General features: G+C 54.5%; 1 protein-coding gene across 1 annotated transcript in view; it reads left to right on the forward strand.

The window, feature by feature from the left end:
* Window positions 1-3,171: 3,171 nt before the first annotated feature.
* NRXN2 (neurexin 2) overlaps window positions 3,172-24,277 on the forward strand; it is a 106,458-nt gene continuing 85,352 nt past the window's right edge. The window contains exons 1-2 of the mRNA XM_074371803.1: window positions 3,172-3,413; window positions 12,793-13,755. Of these exons, the coding sequence (XP_074227904.1) occupies window positions 13,029-13,755 (727 nt within the window). The 5' untranslated portion in view covers window positions 3,172-3,413; window positions 12,793-13,028. The remainder of the gene's footprint in view (window positions 3,414-12,792; window positions 13,756-24,277) is intronic.

Below are 24,277 nucleotides of genomic sequence, written 5' to 3' on the forward strand. Positions count from 1 at the left end.
GCTGCTGCCAGCCGGAAGGACAGTGACTTCCAGAGGAAATGCATATTGATCCTACTCTCAGCCTCCGGCAGCCTCTCCCAACACAGCTTTTCCCTCCCGAGTTTGCAGCATGGAGGTTTTGGGGGTCACCACTACCTGAAGAAAGCTAAGGCCACTTCTAAAGCTGGTCTGGGTGAGGAGGGTGGACTGGTGGTGGGGTCCTTGAAAGTTTCTGAAATCGGGCCAGGCTGCCCTTGGGGTCAGGAAACTCTCGACAGCAATCTGAGAGTGGGAGCTATCTCCCTGCCCTCCCACCCCTGCCCTAAGCTAGGGCGCGTCCTATAGCAACTGAGGGTTGTTCTGAGGGTGGAGGCCTGAGCACTCCAGCTATCACCTGCAAGGCACAATATCTGAGGACTTGGCAGTGGCCTCAGCCCCTCAAGGTTCCTTGGCCCCATGCCCATATTTCCCTTGGAGAACCTCCCTCTACTCCTCATTTGGGGTACCTCCTCCTCCCACCCTGTTACTTCTCAGCTATAGCTCTGCTCCCTTTGGGCCCCCCAGCCCTGTCCCCCATTGGGTACCCTGCACTGCCCCTCCTTTTGTCCTGGCCCCCTCCTGCCCTTCCCCCTCTCCAGGCTGTAATATCCGTTTCACGATTTGGGGGCTGAGTTGCTATAACAACAGACGGCGATTGTGTTGTGAAGAGCAGCTCGCTCCCTGTGCTGCCTCCCGCGCTGCCTCCATCCCTGCAGCCTGGCCGGCTCCTCTCCCTGCCGCCCCCCAGCCCCAGCCCCAGCCTGGCCTCTTCCCAGTGTGTCTCTGCATATGCGTGCCCAGGTCCGCTCCACCCAGGAGGGTGACGTGTGACTGCCTTTTCATGGTTGCCTGTGTGAATATGGTGGATGAGTTTCACATTGGGTGCATGTGTGCATGTGTGTGCATGGGCACGCACGCTGTATTTGCTGCATTTCCCCTCCAGTGTGTTTCCTCACTGGACTGCGCATGGGAGAAGGGCCACATTGGGTGGGTTCCTGTTGGGGGTGGGTGTCTTGAAATGGTGGGCCCCAACTCCATCGGGCAGTCTGAACCTTGGACCTGGGAGGGGGAGACATCCCTGTAGCTGGGGAAGGGGCAGGGAGGTGAAGCAGCTGCCAGGTGACCTTTCCTGCCCTTGATAGGCAAAGGTGGCCCAGGGGGCTGGGGATGGGAACCTGAGACAAGGGCTCACCTCTTACATCTCCCTGCCCTTGCCCTCCCCCCACCCCCTTCCCACACCCATTCATAAGGGTCTGAGAGACAGCCTCTGTGAGTCACTGTACCTGTTTTGTCTGCCCATCTATGCCCTGTGCTTGGCTAGGCAAGTCTGTGTGTGTGTGTGTGTGTGAGAGAGAGAGAGAGAGAGAGAGTGTGTGTGTGACTGTGTGTGAGTGTAGGCATAGGGAGAGCAGCAGTAGGTGTTGGGCAGGGCAGTGGGCTCTGGGGTCAGAGGGGCAGTTTTCCATCCACAGGCCCTGACTCAACAGTTCCCATTCTCTGGCTCCTCTCGTGGCCTTGGTGGGGCCATCCTGAGGGTCTCTCCAAGGTCAGAGTAGGTCTCCCAAGTCTGGAACCTGGCTCAGGGGTCTCTCTTTCCAACCCCCAAGGTTCTACAGCCTGGGTCCCCCTCTCACCCCCTCACAGGCTGGGGAGAGAGACCCCTGGTGGAGAGGTGCCCCCACTCATCTACTCAGTAATGGATCACTCTGTGCAAAGTGCCTCAAGGGGACAGGATGACCTGGTGGGCAGCTCCTCTGTGTGCACTTGTTCCCCTGGACATGCATTTGCCTCCAAGTGTGTAGGCACCTGTGTGTGTACCTTCTTGAGCAATCATGTGCCTCCTGTGGGTGTTGTACCATAGAGGGGCATTTCTGCAGGTGTTCCTGTATGTCCCTTTGGGAGTGCCTGTGTGCACATGGATAGGTGTGCATGGCTCTGAGTACACCCCCGAGTGCCCATGCATGCATTAGTGGTCAAATGTGAGTGTTCTTGCATGTTGCCTCTGGCTAAGGAAGCTCCAACTACTACCTGCTGTGCAGATCACAGACCATGCAACAGAAATCAGGGTCCTGGAGTGAGCTGGCAGAATGGTATCTCTCTCTCTTTCTCTCTCTCTCACACACACACACACACACACATACACATTGCCTCATTCAGAAACCCAGTGTCCAACTCTGTGGTACACATGCTAGGTTCCAGGTACACCTTGGGTTGGCTGAGTGAGTGAGGGGGTCACCTTCCTTCCACACTCATACCCACACACAGTGATGCAGATGCCCTCATAGGGAAGACCTTCACCCCAGCACCACATTCACTCAGAAACTCTTTGTTAGGTGTTGGAGAACAGAGAAGGAGCTGCTGCCAGCCTCCCTTCAGTGGTCTGGGCAGTGTGTAGCCACGCCCTTGCCTCGAAACCTACTCCTATCCCAGTCCAGAGTTCCAGGCTGGACTGGGAATCAGGCTTCAAACTCTGGGATTCCCTTGAAGCAGGGCTGGGAAACCCCAAGCCCCTAGGTCTACCTCTCCCCATCTCTGCCTTTTCCTCCCCCACTGCCTCCGTCCTTTTCCCAGCAAAGACCCTCCTTCCTCAGTTCTAGGGGCAGCCAGTGGGCCCTTGGGAGGTGGGAGGCGGAAGCCGGGCAAGGGCTGGAAAAGGCCCCCAGCAGCTGCGGGAGGAGTCCCCCTTCCCTAGGCTCCGAGTAGCCCGGGCCAGCCCCTGGGCGTAGCCAGCAGAGGGCGCTGCGGCCCGGGTCCCCGCACCGGTCCTGCTCCCTCGGTGCCCAAAGTCTGGGCCCACAGTCTTCTCTTCGGCTCACACTAGCCCTGGGCACTGCCACATGGGCCCGCCGGCTGGGGGATGCAGGACCTGAGGACGAGGGACTAGAATGCCTGGGTTTCCGGAAAAGGCACTGGGGTTGGGTTGGGGGCCTGCCTGGTTGAGGGCCTGGGTGCGAGGGTTAAGGACCGCGAGAAGCTGGGAAGAGGCTCGGATGCCCTGAGGCTGGGACGCCTGGGTCCTTCGCGGGGGAGGAGGTGGGCCTGTGGAGCAGCGGGACTGGCGGCTCCTGCGCCTTCACATTGGCTGCGCAGCTCGTCCGTTAGCGCAGCGTGGTCCAATGCACGGGTCTGGGGGGCGGGCACTGGTGCTGATGCTGCCGTCAGTCGGTGTTGCAGGGATGCGGCGGCGGGAGCAGCCGCCCTGACTCGCGGAGCATCCTCCTCCGAGCGGCACCGCGGCGGGGCGGGCGGACCGGCAGGCGGGCGAGGACACGACGGGGAGCGAGAGAGGCGCGAGGCGGCCGGCACCGCTGGCCTTGGCTCTACCACCCGCCGGAGACGGGGCAGCCTAGGGGATCTGATCCCCACCCTTCAGTTCCTGGCGCCCCCAGAACCAGGTACGCGGTTGGGGGGGTGGCTGCGGCTGAGACGGGCGGGGGGCGGGAGCCTATCGGGGGAGGGGAGCGACTGGAGGGGCAAGGGAGGCAGGAAAGATAGATTGGGGGCGGGGGCGCTGCCTCGCTGAGAGGGCTGGCTGGGTGACAGCAAGGCGGCTAAGGGATTGGAAGGGTTGGGGGTCGGAGGCTCCCTGTGGAAGAGGCACTGGCCCTGAGCTGGGGTGAGTGGAGAGGGGTGGGAGGGAGGGTTGTTGAGGGGAAGGAATGGGGCAAGAAGGAGGGTCATCTGGAGAGCTGTGAGGGAGGCTCTGAAGGAGGGTCCCCAGCCTATGCTAGCCCCAAGGGCTGGAAGCAGTGCTCAGCCAGAGGGGCTGGGAAGCTGCTGTGCTCTGAAGGGTCTGCAGGGGAGAAACCAGCGAGAAACTGGGCTTCGTGGGAGAAGGAGAGGGGGCTGTAGAGGGGAAAGGAGTGGCAAGGCAGGGAGCAGGGGCCAGGCCAAGGGCTCTATAATGGGGGGCACCACAGAGGACCAGGCTTTACTGGGGGATGGGAGCCAAGAGGAGAGGAGGTTATTGGGAGGGAGCAGAGGGGAAGGTGCCAAGGTGCTGGAGGCAGAGATGGGTCTGTGCTGGTGGAGAGCGGGAAAGATAGGGGGGCCTGAGGGAGAGGCACGGAAGCTTGCGGGGGAAGGTTGGGGGTGATGAGAGAGGGAGACTGGGAAATCCGTAGGAGGGGGCTGTGCTGGGGTGGGAATGCGCCGGGGGCGGCGACAGGGTTATGGTCAGAGAGTGCTGCAGGGAGAGGAAGCCGCAGGGCCCTGGACTTGCTCTCCCACCCCAGACAAGAAGGGGCCACTCCTCACGTCCCAGCCTCCTCCCCAGCTGAAGGAGCCACCTGCCCTGGGTTATCTGGGCTGGGGTATGAGCCCTTGAAGCCTTGATGGGCCCTTGGAGGCAAAATTGGCTTTGGGGGGCTGTTGTATTCTTTACTCTCAACTCACACCTGATTCCTAGGTGACGGTAGTTGGTGCCTCATTGAACCAGCAAAGGCTGGGAGGGGGCTGTGTCTTGGTGCTGGAGGTGAAGGGGGAAGCTGTCCAGACCTGGGGTGATGAAATTAATCTTAGGGTGTGGGTCTTGTGTCTCTGGTCCTCTTGACTGGCTTGGGGCTTCCATACACCTCTGTTTTTTATGTTAGGGGGTGGGGTCTGGTGGGTGAGGACTTCCCATTCATTCCTGACCCTCCCTCTGTCCACTTTCCCAGCTTCTGTGTATTCCTTTGTGGGGAGGGTAGACTTGAGGGCTTTGGATTCTCTGTGTTCTGCCAGAGAAGTAGAAAGAGAGAAGGAAGACAGAGGAAGAAAGAAAGGAGGGAGATTGGCTGATCTGTTAACTGTAAGGCCTTCTCTTTTGTGGATGCTTCAGCCACTCAGGTCTCTAACTCCTACCTACGGGAGACTGGCATTCGAGGCTGGGCTGGATCTTTCTGGGGGCAGGGGAGGAGTCTGACTGGGGGTTCCTTCATTCCTGCTAGAGGAGTTGTTATCAGACTGGTCCTGTTCTCAGATCCACAGGGGTGGGCGGGACTGACCGACAGGCAGAGGCCGGAGGTCACAGGGTGGCTGGGGAGTTCTCTCCAGCAGCCCGGGCCTCTCCTGCCTTTTTCTGGCTTCTCTGCCTGGGCTGACTCCACACTCTGGGTTCCTGAGGGGAGGGGGCTGGGCTCCGGAGGGGCTGTTGGAGACCTCTTTTCCCTCCAGGCCCTCAGTCTCTATCCAGGTCTAGTTGCTCCCTTCTGCCTGCCCTTGCCAGTGACACAGACAACCTGACACTGATACATACACTCGGTGGCACCCACCCAGACACACACCTACACAGGCACACGCACCTGCGTACACAATACACCTCCCGGCAGCACACCGCCTACACTCCCCGCCCAGAGAGACAGCCACCTCACTGCCTGCCTCAGAGACCTCCCCCAGGCACCCTGATCTCCTGTACATGACACACACAGGGCTCCTACATGCCCCCAGAGCCACAACACTGCGTGCTCAGCCCTCACCCTCAGATAGACACAGCACCCCCATCCAGCCAGTCACCTCCACAGATCCACATGGCTGTCTCAGGCACACCTGTACTCTTCCAATGTACCTGCGCTCCCTGGGACACATCCTCCCTTCCCAGACAGACCAACCCCCACCCACCTCCCCAACTCATCATTCACCACCACCGTCTCATCTCAGCCGTAAGCACTTTGTCCCCGGCCTTTGTGTGCACGACCACAGTCCCTCCCGGTCTGGTCCAGCACTCAGCCACACCTGGCCTTCCTCAGAAACTGCCCATGTCCAGGCACCCCAATCCCAGCACTGATCCTCACACACAGGACCCTACCCCTGCCTGGTGTCAGAGCCATGCTGTTCACTCATTCCCAGTCCTCATGGGGACACCCTGACTGACAGTGTGAGCACATGCCACCCATTCTGCTGCTCCATCTGCTGGGGCGGCTCCCGGCCTGGACCCGTCCACACAGGTGGGGCTACAGCTCTCAGAGACTCATTCAACAAATAATCTGACATGTGCATGGCACCTTGCCTTCCCTTCCAAAGCCATCTCTGATGGTTAACAAGGTGGAGTGGAGTGAGAGTGAGGCCACCTGGGCTCAGCTCTGCCAATCCGTGAGCCTCAGTTTCCTCATCTGTAAAACGGGGGCCCTCATACCCACCTCATGGAGTTCTTTTGGGGACTAGGAGAGATAATTAGGGTGACAATAATAATAGTAACAACTGTATTGACAGGCATACTTTGTTTTATTGTGCTTCACACTGTTCTTTTTTTCAAATTGAAGGTTTGTGGCAACCCCGCATTGTCCAATGATGGTTAGCATTTTTTTTAGCAATAAAGTATTTTAAAATTAAAGTATGTGCCTTTTTTAGACATGATGCTGTTGCACACTTAATAGCCTACAGTATAGTGTAATGGGGAAACAAAAAACCCATGTGACTTACTCTATTGCAATATTCACTTTGCTGAGGTGATCTGGAATTGAACCCACAGTATCTCCAAGGTCTGCCTGTGCTGTGTACCTACTGTGAGCCTGGCTCTGTGCTGAGCATTCTGTGAACTTTACTCTCTCTGATGTATTTGTCATGAGCCCAGTAAACGGCCACAATTTCATTCATCATCATGACCTTCCACGCACGTGTGCACATGCCTGTCATGTATACCTTTGGGAATATTCCCAAGCCCCTCCTGTTTACACACAAGGCTGCCCCTGGAAACCATCTGTCCCCTCTGCATCACTGGGGTCTACCCACCTGGGTCGTCATGCCTGAGCTGTGCTCAGCACAGAGGTGGGCATAGGCGTGAGCTCACCCTTTCCACCACCTACCCCCAAGTTCCCAGGCACCTGCACTCCAGCCCCCACTCCGCCGAGTCATTCATTTGCAGCTCGGTCTCCAGCCCACCCATCTCCTCAGCCCCACACACCTGGCAACAGCCTCATCACGCACATCTTAAGCTTCCACTCTTGTGCCCAGCTCCCTTCATGCTTATCTCCATGTCCATGGACACCTGCTCAGGGGGACCGGCACACCCCCCCCACCCACTTCCAGCTGTGCTGCTATGGAATCTCCACTAGTCTCCAGACCCAGTCGTCCCTCTCCCACCTTCCAGGGTGGGAGGAGGGCTCAAGGGGCAAAATCTGAGTCCCAGCTCTGCCACTTACAAGCTGTGTGACCTTGGGGATTCTGCACCCAGTCAGCTCCCTAGCACCCTCTTCCCGCAGGTGGACTCTGCAGCCTCCAGCCAGTGGTGATGGGAGCTGGAAGGGGTAAGGGTTAGGGTGACTCAACTGCCCTCAGGACCTCAGCCCACTCTCTTCTCCCACAGAATCCTGTCCCATAGGAATGGGCACTCAGAGACCCCTTCTCTTGTCTGAGTGTCCATTTCTCCATCTGCAAAAGGGGGCAGTTATTAAGCATGACTGGCTTACTTTCCTTACCCGGCTCTGGTGAGAATCAAAGGAAACAGAAGACACATGGAATTTTGCAAACTATAAAATGCTGAGCTGAGGAGTTTTAAAAGTGAAGATTAATATAACACATGCTTTTCCACTTTAGTCTCTGCTAGGCACTGTTTTAAGTGCTTTGCATGTATTAACTCTTAATTTCAATGATGCTACTACTGTCTCTATTTTACACATAAGGAAACTGAGGTCCAGAGAAGCTAAGTAACTTGTCTGAGGTCACGCAGCTAGAAGTGGGTAGAGCTGGCATGACCCCAGGCTCCTGAGTCAGTGCCTCTCATCCCTGCACTGTCTCAGTTTTGGTTTTGCCTCCTGCTGAGACATGGCTGGATGTCGATTTGCCTGAGGTCTTCCTTTGTCACTTCTAGGTCATCAGAACTGGAAGGAGGGAGTAGGAAGGGGAGGTGGGACCTGTTGGCAGCCCGCCGATCCCACCTGAGGTCTTAGGGAGGAGCGAGAACTTCCCAAAAAACACCTTCTGCAATTGAAAGTGACCTCAGAGCTTAAGTAGTTTGATGCCCCCTCCCCTATAAGCATCTCTATGAACTCCCTCTTGAGCATCTCTGAGCAGTAGTCATCCGGCCTCAGCTCACACACCTCCACAGACGGGGAACTCACCACCCCCACGGAGGTAGCCTACTCCACTGTTGGATGCTTGGATTGCCAGCAAGTTTCTCTTTAGCTAGAGCCAAAATCTCCTTCCTCATAACACGTACTTCTCCCACCTGTCCACAGGCTGCCTTCTGGGGCCGCCAGAATGTGTGTAAACCCGGCTCTTCCTCCCTGGTGCCTGGGGGAGGCCCCTGCTGTCACACTCCCAGCTGGCGTGAGAGGGAACTGGCATGAGGAGAGGCGAGCCAGAGGGATGCTGGCGTTCCCCTGGCTGGAGGTGTGGGAGTGTGTGTGTGTGTGTGTGTGTGTGTGTGTGTGTGTGTGTGTGTAGTTTGTAGATGTGGCCAGAAAAGGGGATGTGTGGATGCTGGGAGAAGACCCCTGGCTAGGGGCTCTGCCAGGGTGGGGATGGACCATCTCAGCCTGTAATTCACATCCATTCACTCAGTTTGTGGTATGGGGGCTGGGGACTTTGGTCAGACTAAAAGGCCCAGGAGTGGAATTGTGGATAAAATGGGAAGCATCTAGAATGACAGTGAAGTTGATTTTGGTCTTGCTCTTCTCTGTGGCCCTTGGGTCAGTCACTGCCCCTCTCTGGGACTCAGTTTCCATCTCAGAAAAAACAAAAGGCATCAACTCCATGAGCTCTGAAGTCTGTCTTTCAGTGCCTAGGATAGACTCAGTCTGTGTTGTCTGAAGAGGGTAGTGGTCCCTGTGAAGGGTGGGCCAGAGAAGGGTGAGCTCTGGGCCTGACATTGCCCTGTGGCCTGTGGGCAGTGCAGGGTAGAAGAAAGGCCCGAAGTGCTGGAGCCAGCTGACCCCTTACCTGTACTTGCACCTGGGCAAATGAATCCATCGTTTGGAGCCCAGTTTCCCCATTTGTAAGCCAGGGGTGACAAAACTACCTTCTAGAACTGGAGGATTAAATAAGACTGCACGTGGTGATCTAGCCTGGCACCCGATGCCCAGTGGGGAGCCCAAAAGTTGCAGCCCAGATGCCACACTGGCACTGGCCTGGCCGTGGGAAGATGAGGAGGCTGTCAGCCTAGGAAGACCCAGAAAGACTCTATGAGACCAGATTCTGTGGGGGAAGAGAGTAGGCTGAGGTCCTGAGGGCAGCTGAGTCACCCTGACCCCCACCGCCTCCAGCTCCCATCACCACTGGCTCGAGGCTGCAGAGTCCACCTGTGGGTAGGGGGTGCTAGGGAGCTGACTGGGTGCAAAATCCCAGATTACAGGGGAGAAGTCAGATCCCCAGGGGTGCAGTGGCCCTGGGCCAGCAGTGGCTGGCAATGTGCACTGCACTGACGTCAGTCAGCAGGCAGGATATCCCAAGGCTGCTCTGGCCAACATCCCAGCTCTGGCACTGGAGAAGAGTTGGTCTTGGGGAGCAGAGCGTGGACACTGTGGGTGTAGGGGGGCTTCCTCGGCACAGCATGAGCCTGGGGGGCCATCAAATTGCACAACTCCGGGGGACACCATTTACTTGATGGAGTTGTGCAAGGCAATGGCTCTGGCCCACAGGGAAGAGATCTGTGGCCGGAGAGCTGTGCACCAGGAGTTGAGGAAGGATGGAGCATGCTAGGTTAGCAGGAACCCCCTGCATCCTGGGAGAAAGAGTGGGTGGGAGGCTGGCTCAGCAGAAGCTTGGTCCTGAGGTGGGGAAGGCTGAGGGCTAGAAGAAAGGAGTGGTGAAGAATAGCGGGCTTTCTGGGAACTGTAGGATGGGGCGGGGTGGAAAGGACCCAGGTGTCCGCTGCACTGACACTCCTCTTGGGGCTGTCTCTGCCTCACAAGCTTGAACCAGCCCCGAGGGTCCCTGAGTCCCTGGAGAGAGGACACAGGGAGGATTGGGGCTTCCTCCTGGCCAGCCCTGCAGCCCCTGTGCCCCCAGCACTAAGCCAGGCTGGCCTGTGCTGCAGAGCTGCGGGCTGTGGGGAGAATGAGTAATGAGCCTTGAGGGGCCTCAGGCCCAGACCATGCCCCCGCTCCTCCCAGAGGCACCGCAGAAGCCCAGCCTCTGCCCCCACCGTTGCTTACAGGCACGTGCCTGCACACAGCGCCCACTCCTTTCCCACACTCTCCCTCCACCTCTGGGCACACAGAGACCAGTGGAATTATGCCCCTCCTGGACTCTTATCCATTTTACTACTGCTGCTCCCATCCCCCAACCAGGTAACATTCCTTTGGCTCTTAGGACCCAGACATCTGCCTCCCAGCCTCTGGAGGCCTCCTCACCATCCTTCACTCTATCTGTCCTCCGCCAACTTCCTGAATAAGGGAGACTCTGCCCTTAGGCTTTGTCAGCAGGAACCCCTCTGCCACTCTCTGGAGGGCGGGTGGGATGTGAGTAGGCAGAGGGACTTGGGGGTGGGGCAGGGAAAATATTCCCCTCCCTTTCCTGAGCTGAAGGGTGAGTGGACAGCAGCACGAATCCTATTCCATCTGCCAGCAGAAATCGATAGCTAATTAATTCCCTCCCCAAAATAGTGTCCAGAGGTAGGGGTTGGGACTGGGAGAGAGGCACAGCTAGACTGAGACTGAGATCCTGGGGGGAGAGGGAGGGAGGGAGGATGCCTCTCTTCTGTCCACCAGGGCTGTGCCTCTGCTGGGGGTCTCTGGCTGCCCCTTCTGAAGAAGAGGGGATTTTGGCCTTTCCCTCCCCCAATACTGAGAGTCCCCCTCCCCTGCCCTGGGCTGGGGTGGGGGTGCATGTGTGTGGGGGTAAGGGCATCAATCAGGCTGGGAGCAGGTGCTGCATTTAATTTGATTGGCTAATTAGCCTGTGCATGTTAATTATCTCTATTACCCAATGAGAAGAGGCAGTGGCAAAGCTATATATATCTTCCAGTGTTTGGAGGGAGAGGAGACTGCCTGCCTGGATTGGCTTCCCTCCCTGCCTCAGAAGGGGCAGCCCTTGGAGGGGTGCTGGGGCAGGACACTTGAGTCCCTCTTGGATCCTATAGAATTGAGGGAGCAGAAAGCAGTCAGAAGGAGCCAGATAGGAGGACCTGAGAAGTGCATTTTGAGGGTCTCTTGGAGATGGCTCCCCAAACTCTACCACTGGCCTCCTGAGGTCTTCTCTGCCCCATATTCTTTCTGCATAACTATCATTCCAACCATCCCTTCCCTCCCATGAGCAGAGGCTCAACCCCTCACTATGGCTTTTTAGGGGACCTTTACCTTCTCCCTCTTTCTTCATACCCCAGCTTCCTCCCATGTAGGGAAGAACCACACCCATCCAACCTTCTCTCACTCCAAGTTACCTTTCTCCTCTTCCTGTGGTTCACATCTCTCTGAACTACACCTGTGGCTGCCCTGCTCTTTGTCTCCTTCCTGGAGATGCTGGAGTTAGATACTCGTGGGTCTAAGTCCCAGTTCCCCACTGCCTGGCTGTGTGACCTTAGGCAAGTTCCTCCACTTCTCTACGGGGGTTCCCCAATGGTTAATGGGAATAGTTTCAGAGTGAGTAAGTAAAATAACATTTGTAAAAATGCTCAGCATCCAGGGCTTTAACAAATGGTGTTTGAATTTGGAATTTAATTTTCTCTATCTTCTCTTTCCTTTTCTCCCCATCAGGCCACCTTTCTCCTCCACGACTCTTCTGTCTCTGTCACTTTTCAGGTGATTTCTCTTCTTCCTCTTCCCCGCCAGATTCAGTCTTTTCCTATCTCTTCCTAAACTCCAGCCCTTCCCTGCTTCTCTCCCAGGCTTCTCCCCACCTCCTTCCCTTCCTCCCTCCCCAAAATAAAATCAATGTAATATTCAGGAGGGTTGTTGGATATAAATAATTACGACTCGGAGTTTAACGAGATGCAAATTCCCCTCCCTGGCGTGGGGTATAAATTGCTCTCTGACAGCCCGTTACAAGGGTAATCATTTCAGAAAGGCAATTTTATGCAAATGATCCTGCCTGCCTCCTAGTGGCTCCCCCAGCCCTGGATGGGGAGGAGGGTGGAACTGAAGGGTGAAGAGAACCCAGGTACCAGCCCAGGTCCAAGGCGGAAGACTGGGAACTGGAGGTTGAGAGTGACAATCATTTAGGTTCAGGAAGGATCTGGACTGGTGAGCAGGGGGTTGGGGCCCAGGAATGGATGAGTGTGATTTGGGGAGAATTGGAGACAGGAATCAGATGCTTGTGTCCCTGCATAGATGGACTTGGGGCCTGGATGCTTGGGTCCTGGCTGACTTCTCTCCCTTGCCCCCTTCCCAGCCAGGTTAACCAGTGATACCATTGACAAATTGGCGTTTAATTAATCCCAATGAATTATGTAGCAACTTCATTATTCAGCATTATCCAGGAACTGATGAGAGAGAGCCGTGGCTGGCGGTGGGAGCCAGTCACAGAGGTTGGGTGGCTCAGAGAGGAAGGGGCTGTGGTCACCAGCTGGAGGAGAGTCTCTAGGCTTCACCCATAGGAGCTGGCCCTGGTCCTGATGGGAGGCAAGAGTTAGGGCATTTGGTTGGGCTGCTACTGGATTCTAAGGTGTTACCTCCCTACCTATCCACATCTCAAACCAATAATGCCCCCAAGCGAGTGCCATCTCCTCCCCTCCAAGTGTTGGACCGCCAGTTCTCTCGTCATGGTGGTGTCTCTCGCTTTGAGACCCTTTCCAGGTCTGGCGGCTCCTCGAGTCCTAAACGGAAATAATTGAGCGCTTGGTGGTGGGAGGGGGGAGCTCGACACTGACGGCTCCCCTCCCCTAAGCCCCCCATTAACCCTTTCCTCTCTGTTTCCCCGCAGGCATCCCTCAACCATACTCCGTCGGAGCGGGGGAGGGGCGCCTCCCTCGCCGCCCGGGGAAGCCAGCACCTGGGCCTCTGCACGCCTCACCCCGCGGCTGGGCCCATGGCACCGTGAGCCAGCGAGGGAGCCCCGCTCGGCGCAGGGGGCGCCCGGCCCCCTCCCTGCCCCATGCGCCCACGGCTCTGAAGCCTGAGCGGGGCCGGGGGCCGGGCGGGGCCGGGGCTGCCGGAGGCATGGCGCCCGGGAGCCCGTGGCGGCCGCCGTCGCTGCCGCTGCTGCTTCTGCTGCTTACGTTGGCGGCGGGTGCGGGCAGCCTGGAGTTTGGCGGCGGCCCTGGGCAGTGGGCTCGCTATGCGCGCTGGGCCGGTGCGGCGAGCAGCGGCGAGCTCAGCTTCAGCCTGCGCACCAACGCCACGCGCGCGCTGCTGCTCTACCTGGACGACGGCGGCGACTGTGACTTCCTCGAGCTGCTGCTGGTGGACGGGCGCCTGCGGCTGCGCTTCACGCTCTCGTGCGCCGAGCCAGCCACGCTGCAGCTGGACACGCCGGTGGCCGACGACCGCTGGCACATGGTGCTGCTGACCCGCGACGCACGCCGCACGGCCCTGGCGGTGGACGGCGAGGCCCGCGCCGCCGAGGTGCGCTCCAAGCGCCGCGAGATGCAGGTGGCCAGCGACCTGTTCGTGGGCGGCATCCCGCCCGACGTGCGACTCTCTGCGCTCACGCTCAGCACCGTCAAGTACGAGCCGCCCTTCCGCGGCCTCCTGGCCAACCTGAAGCTGGGCGAGCGGCCCCCCGCGCTGCTGGGCAGCCAGGGCCTGCGCGGCGCCGCCGCTGACCCGCTGTGCGCACCCGCGCGCAACCCCTGTGCCAACGGCGGCCTCTGCACCGTGCTGGCCCCCGGCGAGGTGGGCTGCGACTGCAGCCACACAGGTTTCGGCGGCAAGTTCTGCAGCGAAGGTGAGCCTGGGGAGCCGCCGCTGGGCTCCTGGGCGCGGGAGTGAGGAGCGGGGGGTTGTCCCAGGATCTGGGCCTGTGAGGGCGCCTGCATCACGCGGACTCTGGCTGGAGGGCGAGTGAGAGTGTGTACCAGCACGCGAGAGTTGTGAGGGGCGTGTGAGGACGCCTGTCCCAAAGAGAGGGCGCGCATGGTCCGCCGGTGAGCAGCAGGAACGGCGTAGTGCGGCGGATTGCCGTGGGTGTGGCCAGCTTGCTGACCCTGTGTGCGCGTAGTCAGTGCGGGAGCAGCCTTGTGAGCCCATCCAGTGAGCCTCCCCCTGTTCCCCAGTGAGGGTCCTGTCTTGACTTGTGGGTAGGACTGTGTAGTCAGGCCCTGCTGTCGAGAAGATGAGGGTCCGGCGCTTGAGGGGGTGTAGGTCGGATGGGTGACAGACTGTGAGGTGCTGGTGAGGGCTGGTGGAGGTGCTCTGAGGGCGGGGCCTATGAGAGGCACTGGGTGGGGCCTTGTGGGCGGGGACACTTGGGAAGTACAGTCAGGGACCTGTGAGGGAGTCCTGAAGACAGTGTGTGAGGCTTCTACGGTGTGTAGAGCGTTAGGCGGTGTGTAGGGCTGTGAGGGTGAGGGTCAGCACGGGGGGCCGGGGCCTGTGGGGAACGTGGGTGGGGCCTTGCGGGCGGGGCCTAGGAGGCGGGGGGTGGTCCGTTCAGGAGGGCGGGGCCGCAGTCGGTGAGGGTCCGCGGGTGGGCGGGAAGTACTGCCTGAGAGGCGGCGACAGGACTGGTGGGTGAGAGCCCGGGCGTGATGGCGATGGGCTTGGGGCGAAGGGCGGGACGGCGCGTGCGAGGACAGGTGAGGGCGAGTGGGGACTTCGAGGCTGTGACTGCACGCGCCAGGAGGGCGGGAACCCGGAGTGAAGGAAGCAGGAGGGTGAGGGTGGCTGAGGCCTTTCAGGCTCGGGACTAGAGTTGATTTGGGTGAGAGGCAAAAACATGGCTGGTCGTCTCTCCCGGGTGAGAGACTGGAAGTGGAGGCTTCTGTTTTAAACGTCGGAGCCCTTGTGAGCGTAGGGTTTGCGAGGGAGACTAGAGGGCTGGAGGGCGGTTGTGAGAACTCTGGAGTATGGAATTGAGTGTGGGATAAGAACTTGAAAGGGAGGTTAAGGGAGGGAGCGTTTCTGCCAGCTCCCTCCCCCTCCCCCAAGAGGCAGTGTTGGACGAAGTGAGGGGACAAGGTCGAGGGTGGAGCCAAGCCTAGGGTGGGCTGTGGTTTTACTGGGAATGGGGAAAGGAGGGACTTTAAGACACCTGTACTTGCGTCTGGCTGGGGAGTGGGGGAGAGGTTCCCCATCAATTTGGGGGCAGGGCATGTGCATCTCCTTCCTCCCTGGTCTGCGGCAGCTGTTTTCCAGGAGGTGTGTGCAGACAGACAGGCTCTCCTCTCCCTGGCACTCCTGAGGCTGTGGGCCACTTAACAGTTGTGTGTCTGCCCTCTGGGCTATGGGGTCTTTGGGAGTGTGTGCATGTGCAGTGTGTGCCCATAAACCCCAGGGACTGCTTTGGAGACTGCCAGCCCCTGGACAGCCACCAGAGGAGCTGAGTCAGCAGGTGTGGCTCTGGGCTTGGGAAATCTGTATTTTGCATAGTATTTTGATGATGTATCTGTGGTTGTGGTAGAGGAATAAATAAGGAAGGTTTTTGGATTGCTCTTGGGGGTTATTTGTACAAGGTTGTGGGATGTATCTTCAGGAACTGTGTGTATTAAGTTAATCTGACGCCTTCTTGCCTTTTCTCCAAGGAGTGCAGGTGCTCCCTAAACTGTGAAATTGTGTGTCTGGGTGTGTTTGCTTGCATGCAGAGGCCCGTGAGTCTGGCAGTGTGTACAGTATGTGCGCATGGTCTGTTTGAAAGTAGTGTTTACAAACAGAAGTCCAGTGCCTAGTAAGGAGTGTAAGGGCATGGGCTCTGTGTAGGCACCATGTGCATATGTTTCAGTGTAAGACCTCAGTGAGACACCTGGACTCTGTGAGGAATATTTCATGACCTTTAACTTGAGTCTCTGGTCCTATGATCCCCTCCTCTCCAAGCCTTCCTAATAGGATGAACCACCCTTCTGATGGAAGGGAAATTTGAGCTGCAGAGGGGCTACAGTAACTAATCCATGGTCTGACTGGCAGAATGGGGCCTGGCTGTATGAAAAAATGTAGCCAGAGGCCCCCTGGTCAACCAGAGCGCTTGTGTTCATTCCCTGAAAGGATTCATTGGCCAGAGGACCCCAGTGAGCCACAGAAGATGTATGCTTCTGAATGCAGGTTGTATGGTTGTGTGTCATAGATGTGTCTGAGTACCTGTGTGTGACAGGGATAGTTGTGTGTCTCATATGTATAGGTGCTGCATGTGTATGAGATGAGTTTGTGGTAGCTGTGTTGGGGCTGTGAGGGGTGGCTGTGTATCTGACCCATTGTGTGTGTGTGTGTGTGTGTGCATGTGTGTGTGAGATAGCTGTTGAGGGAGTTGTGCTTTATCTGTGATAAAAGGGTAGGGATATTCATCTCTGAATGTGTGTTTGATAAAGATCTGTGGAATGAATGAAGTTATATTAACAAGTATTTGATAGGATAAAGGCTTGGGGTAAGGCTGTATGCGTCTGTGAAAAATGTGTATGTGTATATTTTCAGATATATGTTGTGGGTGGGCATGGGGGTTGTGAACACTATTAAACATCTGGAGGTGACAGGCACAGTGGCAGCTCTGCTGATTCCCCTCCTTACCCATGACCACATTCCCTCCCTCTTATATTTGTTCCTTATTTCCTGGGCAGCTTTTGTAATATCCTGTGCTCATTACACTTCTTCTAGTACATTCTCATCCAGCCAAGCAGGAAAGGAGTGAGCTCCCATCCTTGGGTGTTGGGGTTGGGGTAGGAAGACTTTAAAGGGAACTGGTCTGACTCCTGATAACTGAGACAGATCTCAGGGCCAGAGTCCTCAAGCTTCCCTGGAAGTTACATTTACTTCATTATTAACTTTTTTCTGAGATTGAGGACATTTTTAAAAACCAGTAATTCACAGTACCCCTTATAATACCAAATAGTAGTTATTTTTATATCATTTATTGTGAAAATAGATGACTCAAAGCTACTATGAATTCAGGAAAGCTTTTAGATGGCTTTGATGTTATATTTGCCATTGTGGTTAATCAAATATACATTAGAAAAAAAAAGCTTCAGCTTTATATGCAAGACATACCAATCTGCCCTCAGATATTTGATGTGCATATGGATTTGTGGATCCTTTAGAATCCTCCCTGCCTTCCTGGGTCTGGGCCTACCCATTGACTGGGAACCTCCATGCTAGGACATTTTTCTGCTTTTCTCTGGGGGGTCTGGCCCCAGGTAATTGAAGAAAGAGCTAAGTATGAGTGACTGAGTATGTGTACCGCTGCTGATTGTTTGCCAAAGCTGGGATCAGGTAGACTGGGATTTTGCACTGGTTTACATGTGAACTCCCCCTTGTGTCTCTCATGTGTGGGGAGAAAAGGCTGAAAAGTGATGAAGTAAGAAGGATGTGCAGGTGTGAGTGGGAGACCCAGAGAGGAGTGGGGGTGCAGAGGTACTTGGGAGAGAAATGAAACCAGTGGTAATGCATGTGCTGGCAGGGAGATAGATGCATGGGTCTCGTGAGTTTTTTGTAACTTTGTTGGTAGTTTAACTCAACAGGTTGTTATCAAGGCTTCCTTTTTGATGCGCCTTGTGTTGGGGAGTGGAAGGTCAGTCAGAGATGAAGACGCTGCTCTGGGAGCTGACTGCTTAATTGGGGAAGCAGATAAAAAACAGTCCAGTGTGTGGTTAAGAGACCAGGTTCTGCAGTCAGACTGTCTGTGTACTGACCTTGGACTTAAACTCTCTCTGCCCTGGTGTCCTTATCTGTAAAATGGAGATAATACTAGTACCTAGCTTACAGAGTTGTTATGGGAATTAAATGAGCTAATTGAGATAAAGTACTTAGAATAGCGCCCAGCACATAGAAAGTGCTCAATAAATAATAGCAAAAGAAAAGCATGGTTTATGCAGTGAGATGGAAAGAGATGCAGTGAGGCAGTGTAGCTTAGTGATTAAAACATAGACTTCTGAGGCTCAGATCTGGGTTTAAATCTGACTTCTCTACTTACTAGTCCTGTGAGTCAGATGAATACCTAACCTGCAGACTAATTTTTTCTCACTTGTAAAATGGAGATAAGCATGCTTATCTCACAGATTAGTTGCGGGAATTAAATGAGTGTCTGGTACATAATTAGTGGTGAGTAAAGTAGTTACTATTACAAACAGAGGGCTCTTGGGGTTTTGAAGGGGAGAGTTTACAAGTTGGGGGATTGGTAATAAAAGGCATACTACTTAAGACTGGCCTTTAACATTGATTAGTGAGCTTGGGTTTGGGGAGGCCACGCCCAGCAAAGGAATTAGTAAGAACAAAGGTGGGGAAGGGGGAAATGTACCTCATGTCCATAGAGGGGCACCAAGGTGTATAGGGAGAACCGTGGAATCTAAAGGAGGAGAAGCAGGCTGAGGCCAGGTCTTGAAATTTTAAACTAAAATAAATAAAACTAACATTTATTGGATGCTGTGTACAGAGTATTGGTAAATGGAGCCACAAAAGAATTTTGAGCAGGCAAAGGACTAATAAGAGCTGTGTTTTGGAAGCTGGGAGTGAAGTGTGGAATAGAATTTGGAGAGTGGAGTTATTCTGTGGAAAAATCAATTGGGAGATGATAACTTAGGAAAGAGATATGGAGGCCCTGACCCTCGGCGATCTTGGGGAGTGGCGAGGAAGGACGGTGGCAGCTGTGGGGCAGGGATAGCAACAGTGGTTGAGAACTGTTGTTGAGACTGAAGCTGTAGGACTCTGCCTTTTCCAGGTGGGGGAGGGCTCAGAGATGTTGAGGTTTTAGGTTTGCATGGTTGGAAGGATGGTGGAGGGGTGAGAGGGGAGGGAGAAGTTGGGAGGGGGAGCAGGTTTGGGTCACAGATCATGCACCTGTCTTGGTGTTCCTAGATGGAGGTGTCCAGGCAGGTGGAAACAGGAGACCAGAGCTTTGAGTTGAAGGTGGGGCTGCAGATGGAGACCTGGGAGTCATGTGTGTGGAGAGAGAGTATTTGAAGCTTTAGGATCGGATGAAGTGGCCAAGGAGAAGGGGAAGAGACTTCAGGGGGGCATACAGTTGGAAGGAGGGAGAGGAGTGACTGCAGACACACGAAGGAGCGGTTAGGATAAAAAGAGAATCGGATCACTGTCAAGGGAGGAGAGAGCAGGACCTCACAGCTAGTGAGCATTTGCTAGGTGCCTTGAAGGCATGACTGCCCCGTGAGATGTAAGAGCTGGAATCTGAACCTGAGCTGACTCCAGGGCCTGTTGCCCCCCACCTTCTCTATGCTGTCTCTGAAAGGAGAGGCGGTCAGTCAGCTGTGTCCATGGGTGCCCTGCGTTTGATTTATTGAGGGTACTTAGGACCAATGTTTCATCAAGAACCAGTAACCTCCCTGGATTCTTTGGACCACAGCTTTTCCTTTAGGCCAGTATCTGATGAGGGTGTTCCTGTATTTGTTGGCCAGCACTGAGAGAAGGCAGTGGGAATCGATCAGCAAAATCTCAGTCTCCCTGAGGGACCCCTGGGGGAGGAACTCACCCTAAAAAGTGGGGCATTGTCCCCTAAAAGCTCTCCAATATTTACCATGTTTCAGATGGAAATCTTTCTAAAATACGTTGTGCACCTCTCTGTCTCCCCGAGCATATTTGGAATGCGATTTAATCTTTTCCGGATGACTCAGTATGTCATGATTCCCCTCAGGTGTTGCACCAGACTGTCACACAGTGGTTCCGTTGTTGTAGTTTGTCCCTGCCTGAAATGAAGCCTGGTTGCTGTACTTTCGAGTTCTTCGTTCTTCGATTAGCTTTTTCTAGTTTTTTCCACGTCTGTCCTTAGGAGGTGTTGTCAGGTAGCAATGGATATCCTTCTCTCTCTCTGTGAACTCAGAAATCAGCATTCCCACCATGTTAGAATTATGTGTCACCAACAGGGAGTGGATTCTGAGTTGGGTCTGAGAGGCTCTCCTATGAGAAAATCACAGTTTTTAATGCATAACTGTTATGATGTTGGTTTTGGCTGCTCAGAAATTTTTCTTTTCTTTTGTTCTGGCCTTCAACACTGTCCTTGATAATGAATCTGCTGGAATCCCGAGTTCGTGTTAGCCAAGATGATACCATTTATGCCCTCTGGTGAGGCAGTCAAGACCTGTGTGTATGAAAGTTGAGTAAATGAGGTCACATACGTGGAATCATTCTGTCAGCTCCAACATCTAATACCTGTGGTCCTGACAGTTTCTGCTGTTGGAAAGGGCTCCAGGCAGAACAGGATGGACAGCTCAAGAGAGCTGTGCAGGGAGAAACTGTTTTAAGAACCAAGAGACCAGTTAGATGCTCCCAAGGAGAGCCTCATATGGCAGAATGGTTAAGAGCGTGGGCTGCCAGGTTTAATCCCCGCTTTGCTCCTTCTAGCTGTGTGAACTTGGACAATTTGCTGAATCGCATTGTTCCTCAATGTCCTACCCTGTAACATGGAGGTCATATATTGTTGTAAGGACTAAGTGAGTTAATATACGGAAATCCTTTACAATGTGCCAGGCACTATTCTAAGCGATCAATGAATGCTACTATGATTATTAAGCCTTGTGGTCAGAGAAGGCGTCAAGGAAGAGGTGGGACTTGGCCGGATCTTGAAGGATGACTGAATGAGATTTGTGGAGGTGGGAAGGAAAGGCCAGGACTTCCCCACCAGGAAAACACCCTAAATGAAGAGTCTAGGGATGTGAGTCGAGTGTATCAGGGGCTGGTGAGGAGACCAAGATAGTTGTTCTCTGTGGGAGATAAAATCAGAACTGTGGATTAAAGCCAGCTTCTAGAAGTCTTAACTTTCAGGCCAAGAATGTAGCCCACCGGAACTTTTAAAGCCAGTCAGATTTGGGTTCAGATTTTGACTCTGACCCCCGCTAGCAGTATGACCTTGGATAAATTTCTTGCACTTTTGAGCTATGATTTCCCCATCTGTACAAGGAAGTGATAGCAGTATCTACTGATGAGATAGCAGTGGGGAGGAACTGGAACCATGTTCAAAAAGAGCTGGGCACACTTGTAGTGCTCGGTAAGTGAGATGTGTTCATTTTTTATTTTGTATTCATTTAACAAACACAGGCATGCCTTTTTCTCAGCCAGAAACTGTGCAAGCAGCTGGGTATACAGAGATGAATGAGACATTGTCTTTGCTCTTGGAGATCTCACAGTCCAGTCAGGAAGCAGGCATGGAAACAACTGTGATAGAGATCTGATAATAACATGAGGTACATATCAAGAGAGGGATGGCTGACTCTGCCTGGGAGGTCAGGTCAGAACACAGGGCAAGGTATATAGACCTGGTCTTAAGGCAAGAGTCTACTTTCTCAGGCAGGGTAGGGAAGGATGTTTCAAGCTGAGGGAATAGTATGTGCAGAAATGTGGCATATTAGGGAAATGGAAAGAAACTGGGTATGGATAGAGCCCCGATTGTTGCAGGAAAGGAGGTTGAGGGAGGCGTGGTCAACTTGGAATGGACTTTCCTGAGAATATTGGACTTGATCCTGTGGGCCCTGGAAAGCCTTGAAGAGTTCTAGGCAGGGCCATGACTTGGTTGGATGGCACTGGCAGTGCTTGGAGTATGAATTGCTGGGTGACAAGACTGACTGTAGGGGGAGATCATTTAAGAGCCTTATTAATGTTCCGAGGAGAGGATCTGGTGTGGGTCTGACCTTGGGGCTGTGCTGATGGTGATCGAGGGATGAAAAAGGTTTCTAGGAGTTGAGTTTTTAGAGTTTTAGAAGATGGAACTGGTAGGACCTGGTGATTGGTGTGAAAAAAGAAAAAAAGAGCAAGGCTGATTTCTGGGTTCCTAACCTGATCAGGCAATGCAGGCAACAGGAGCAGGCTTGTGGGGGAAGGGTTCTGAGGTCCATCTTGGACATGAGGACACAGCCCGTGAGACACTCAGATTGAGCTTCTCTGAAGGCGGGTGCATATATCAAGCATAGAAGAGAGATTTGTCCCGGAGCCACTGAAAAGTTCTGAGCATGTGTGCACGTGCATGTGTGCATATGTATGTGTGCCTGTGTGTTGCTTACAGCAGTGCTTAGTCAGGTGTATCTGGTACCTGTGCCAAGAGAGCCAGGCTGGGCGTGGGTAGGGGACCAACCAGCAGGAGGCTAATGAAGGAAACCTGGGGTCGGGGGTGAGCGTGGGGGCTCTAATGACCCAGAAGCGCAGCGGAGAAAGGCACAGGAGATTTTGTTCTCCTGGGCAAGTATCCCTTTCTGTGCGGAGGAAGTAGATAACACACTGAGCTCATGAGGGTTGCCGGGAAGCTGCTGGTCCATGACACACATTGAGGGTCTGTACAGTGCCTGGCTCGTGGCTAACTAATGGCTTCTCTGGAGCCTGGCAGAGTGTGGGGCACATGGTGAGTGTTCAGGAAGTGTTGGTTGGAAGCAGTGCCTTTGTTGAACTCAGGGAAACAGGCACTTTGTTGCCAGGGGTGGAGATGTCAAGTGTGGCTCGAGCAGAGGAGTGCACTGGCTGTCAGGAGCTGTCTGAGTAATTGCTGAGTGCACAGGTCGGGATGTAGGACCGGCAACCATGGAAGAGGCTAGGGCGGCAAATACAGGTTTGGGAGTCCCTCAGCCACGAAAGTGTGCTCTCACGAAGAGGTGTGGGAGAAGAGAGAGGAGTGTGGAGGGTGTGGGACTGAGCTGAGGGGCCCATGATGGCAGGTGAGGGGCACAGGTGAATCCGCAGAAAGCGAAGGGCAGCAGAGGAGAGGCCAGTGAATCTCCAGGTGCCTCTCTGGGAAGCCAGCAGAGGGGAGACTCTTGCAGGCAGCAAACTACACTTAGTTGTTTCACCTTCCTGAGCGTAGCATGACCCACATTTGTGGCAGGCGGGAATACTCTTGGAAATACCTGCCATGTTGGATTATCCACAACTGCCAAGCTTCCTTGTTTGTGCAGGTGCTGGAGAGATGAGTGTGCTGACTGACCAGGGCCTTAGCACACTGGGGCCAAAGAGAGCTGGACGTTGGGCTCATGGGAGCCCAAGGGTTTTCCCCAGGGCTCCTTCCTAGCCAGGTCCCCTCCCTCACCACAAATGTATGTGGTTCAGTTTATTTAAGGAAATCATTGTATACATGGCTTTTGGGGGGATGCAGCTATCGGGAAAAGAAGCTCTGTTGCACAGAAGTGTTTTTGTAACATATGTAGAGATGTAAAGGCTTGTGTGTGTAGGTTTAGAAAATGGGAGGCTGATAGATAGATCGATAGATTAAAAAAAGGAAGCTGTGTTCATCATGGAGTGTCTTTAGCCACCGGAGGGAGTGTGGGGTGGGGTGGTGTGCACATCTCATATTATGTATTAGATCACAGTGCGAGTATTGATTCTGCATTCTGTGTGTGTATTGTGGGGGTGGTATAAGGTATGACAGATGACAGTGTGTATTTCTGGAGTTTAGCCAACTCCCTCAGAGCAAATGAGCAAATAACACAAAGAGAGGTTGGAGGTAGGAGACAGTGTGTGCATGTGGGTGTGAGTGTGTACCGAATAGCTGTTTGCGTGTATAAGTGCATATCCCAGGGTCCATGTGTGCGTGTGTGTATGTATGTGTGTGTGTTTGCCCACTGGGTCCATATGTTTGTAAATCGTGCTGTTTCTTTTTTCATCCTATTGCTTCCGCTAAAGGCTCCCAGTAGGTGGGCATGTAGAAATGTTTGGAGAGGGGCTTTGGCCCCATTACAGAGCTGACCAGAGCCCCGGGGATTTGAAGCTTAGTTGAAGGAACTGCCTCTCTCCTCCCTTCCTTCCATCTTCTCTCTTGACCTATTTGGTGAGCCCCTGGGACAGGCCCAGGCAGGCCCCAAATAGGTGAGGGCTAGCTGCCCAAGGGCTGTGGCGCAACATAGGGATCAGCCCAGTATGGCCCCCTGAGGTTTGACCCCCTTCCACCACTGAAGTGTCCCATCCAGCCTGGGGGCCCTTTGCCTCACCCAGCTGTTGAGAAGGCATTTATCCCAGAGTCACACAACCAGGGCCTTAGATGAAATCTAGTCCGCCCCTTTCATTTTTGCAGAAGAGGTACTGGTTGCTCAGAGAGACTAAGAGCCTGGGATGAGAGTCACATGGCACTTGGAGGCAGAACTGTGTTTTCTGACTGTGTACAGCAGACTCCACCCCCACCAGGGGAAAGGATGTCTGGGTAGGGGTGGGGAGGGGGGAGTCCGCGGGTGCAAAGGCTTCAGGTTTAAGTTGTGTGAGAGATTATACATGTCTGCATCACTAAGTGCCTATGTGTGTCAGTGTGTCACTGGGGGTGAGCCATGCGTGAGTGTGTCCCCATCTGTTTCTGAGATGCAATGGAGTGCAGAGGAGGAAGGTGCTGGGGGAGGCAGGACACCTGA

This window comes from Camelus bactrianus, chromosome 10 (genome assembly GCF_048773025.1).
Source record: "Camelus bactrianus isolate YW-2024 breed Bactrian camel chromosome 10, ASM4877302v1, whole genome shotgun sequence".
In the NCBI taxonomy this organism is placed as follows: Eukaryota; Metazoa; Chordata; class Mammalia; order Artiodactyla; family Camelidae; genus Camelus; species Camelus bactrianus.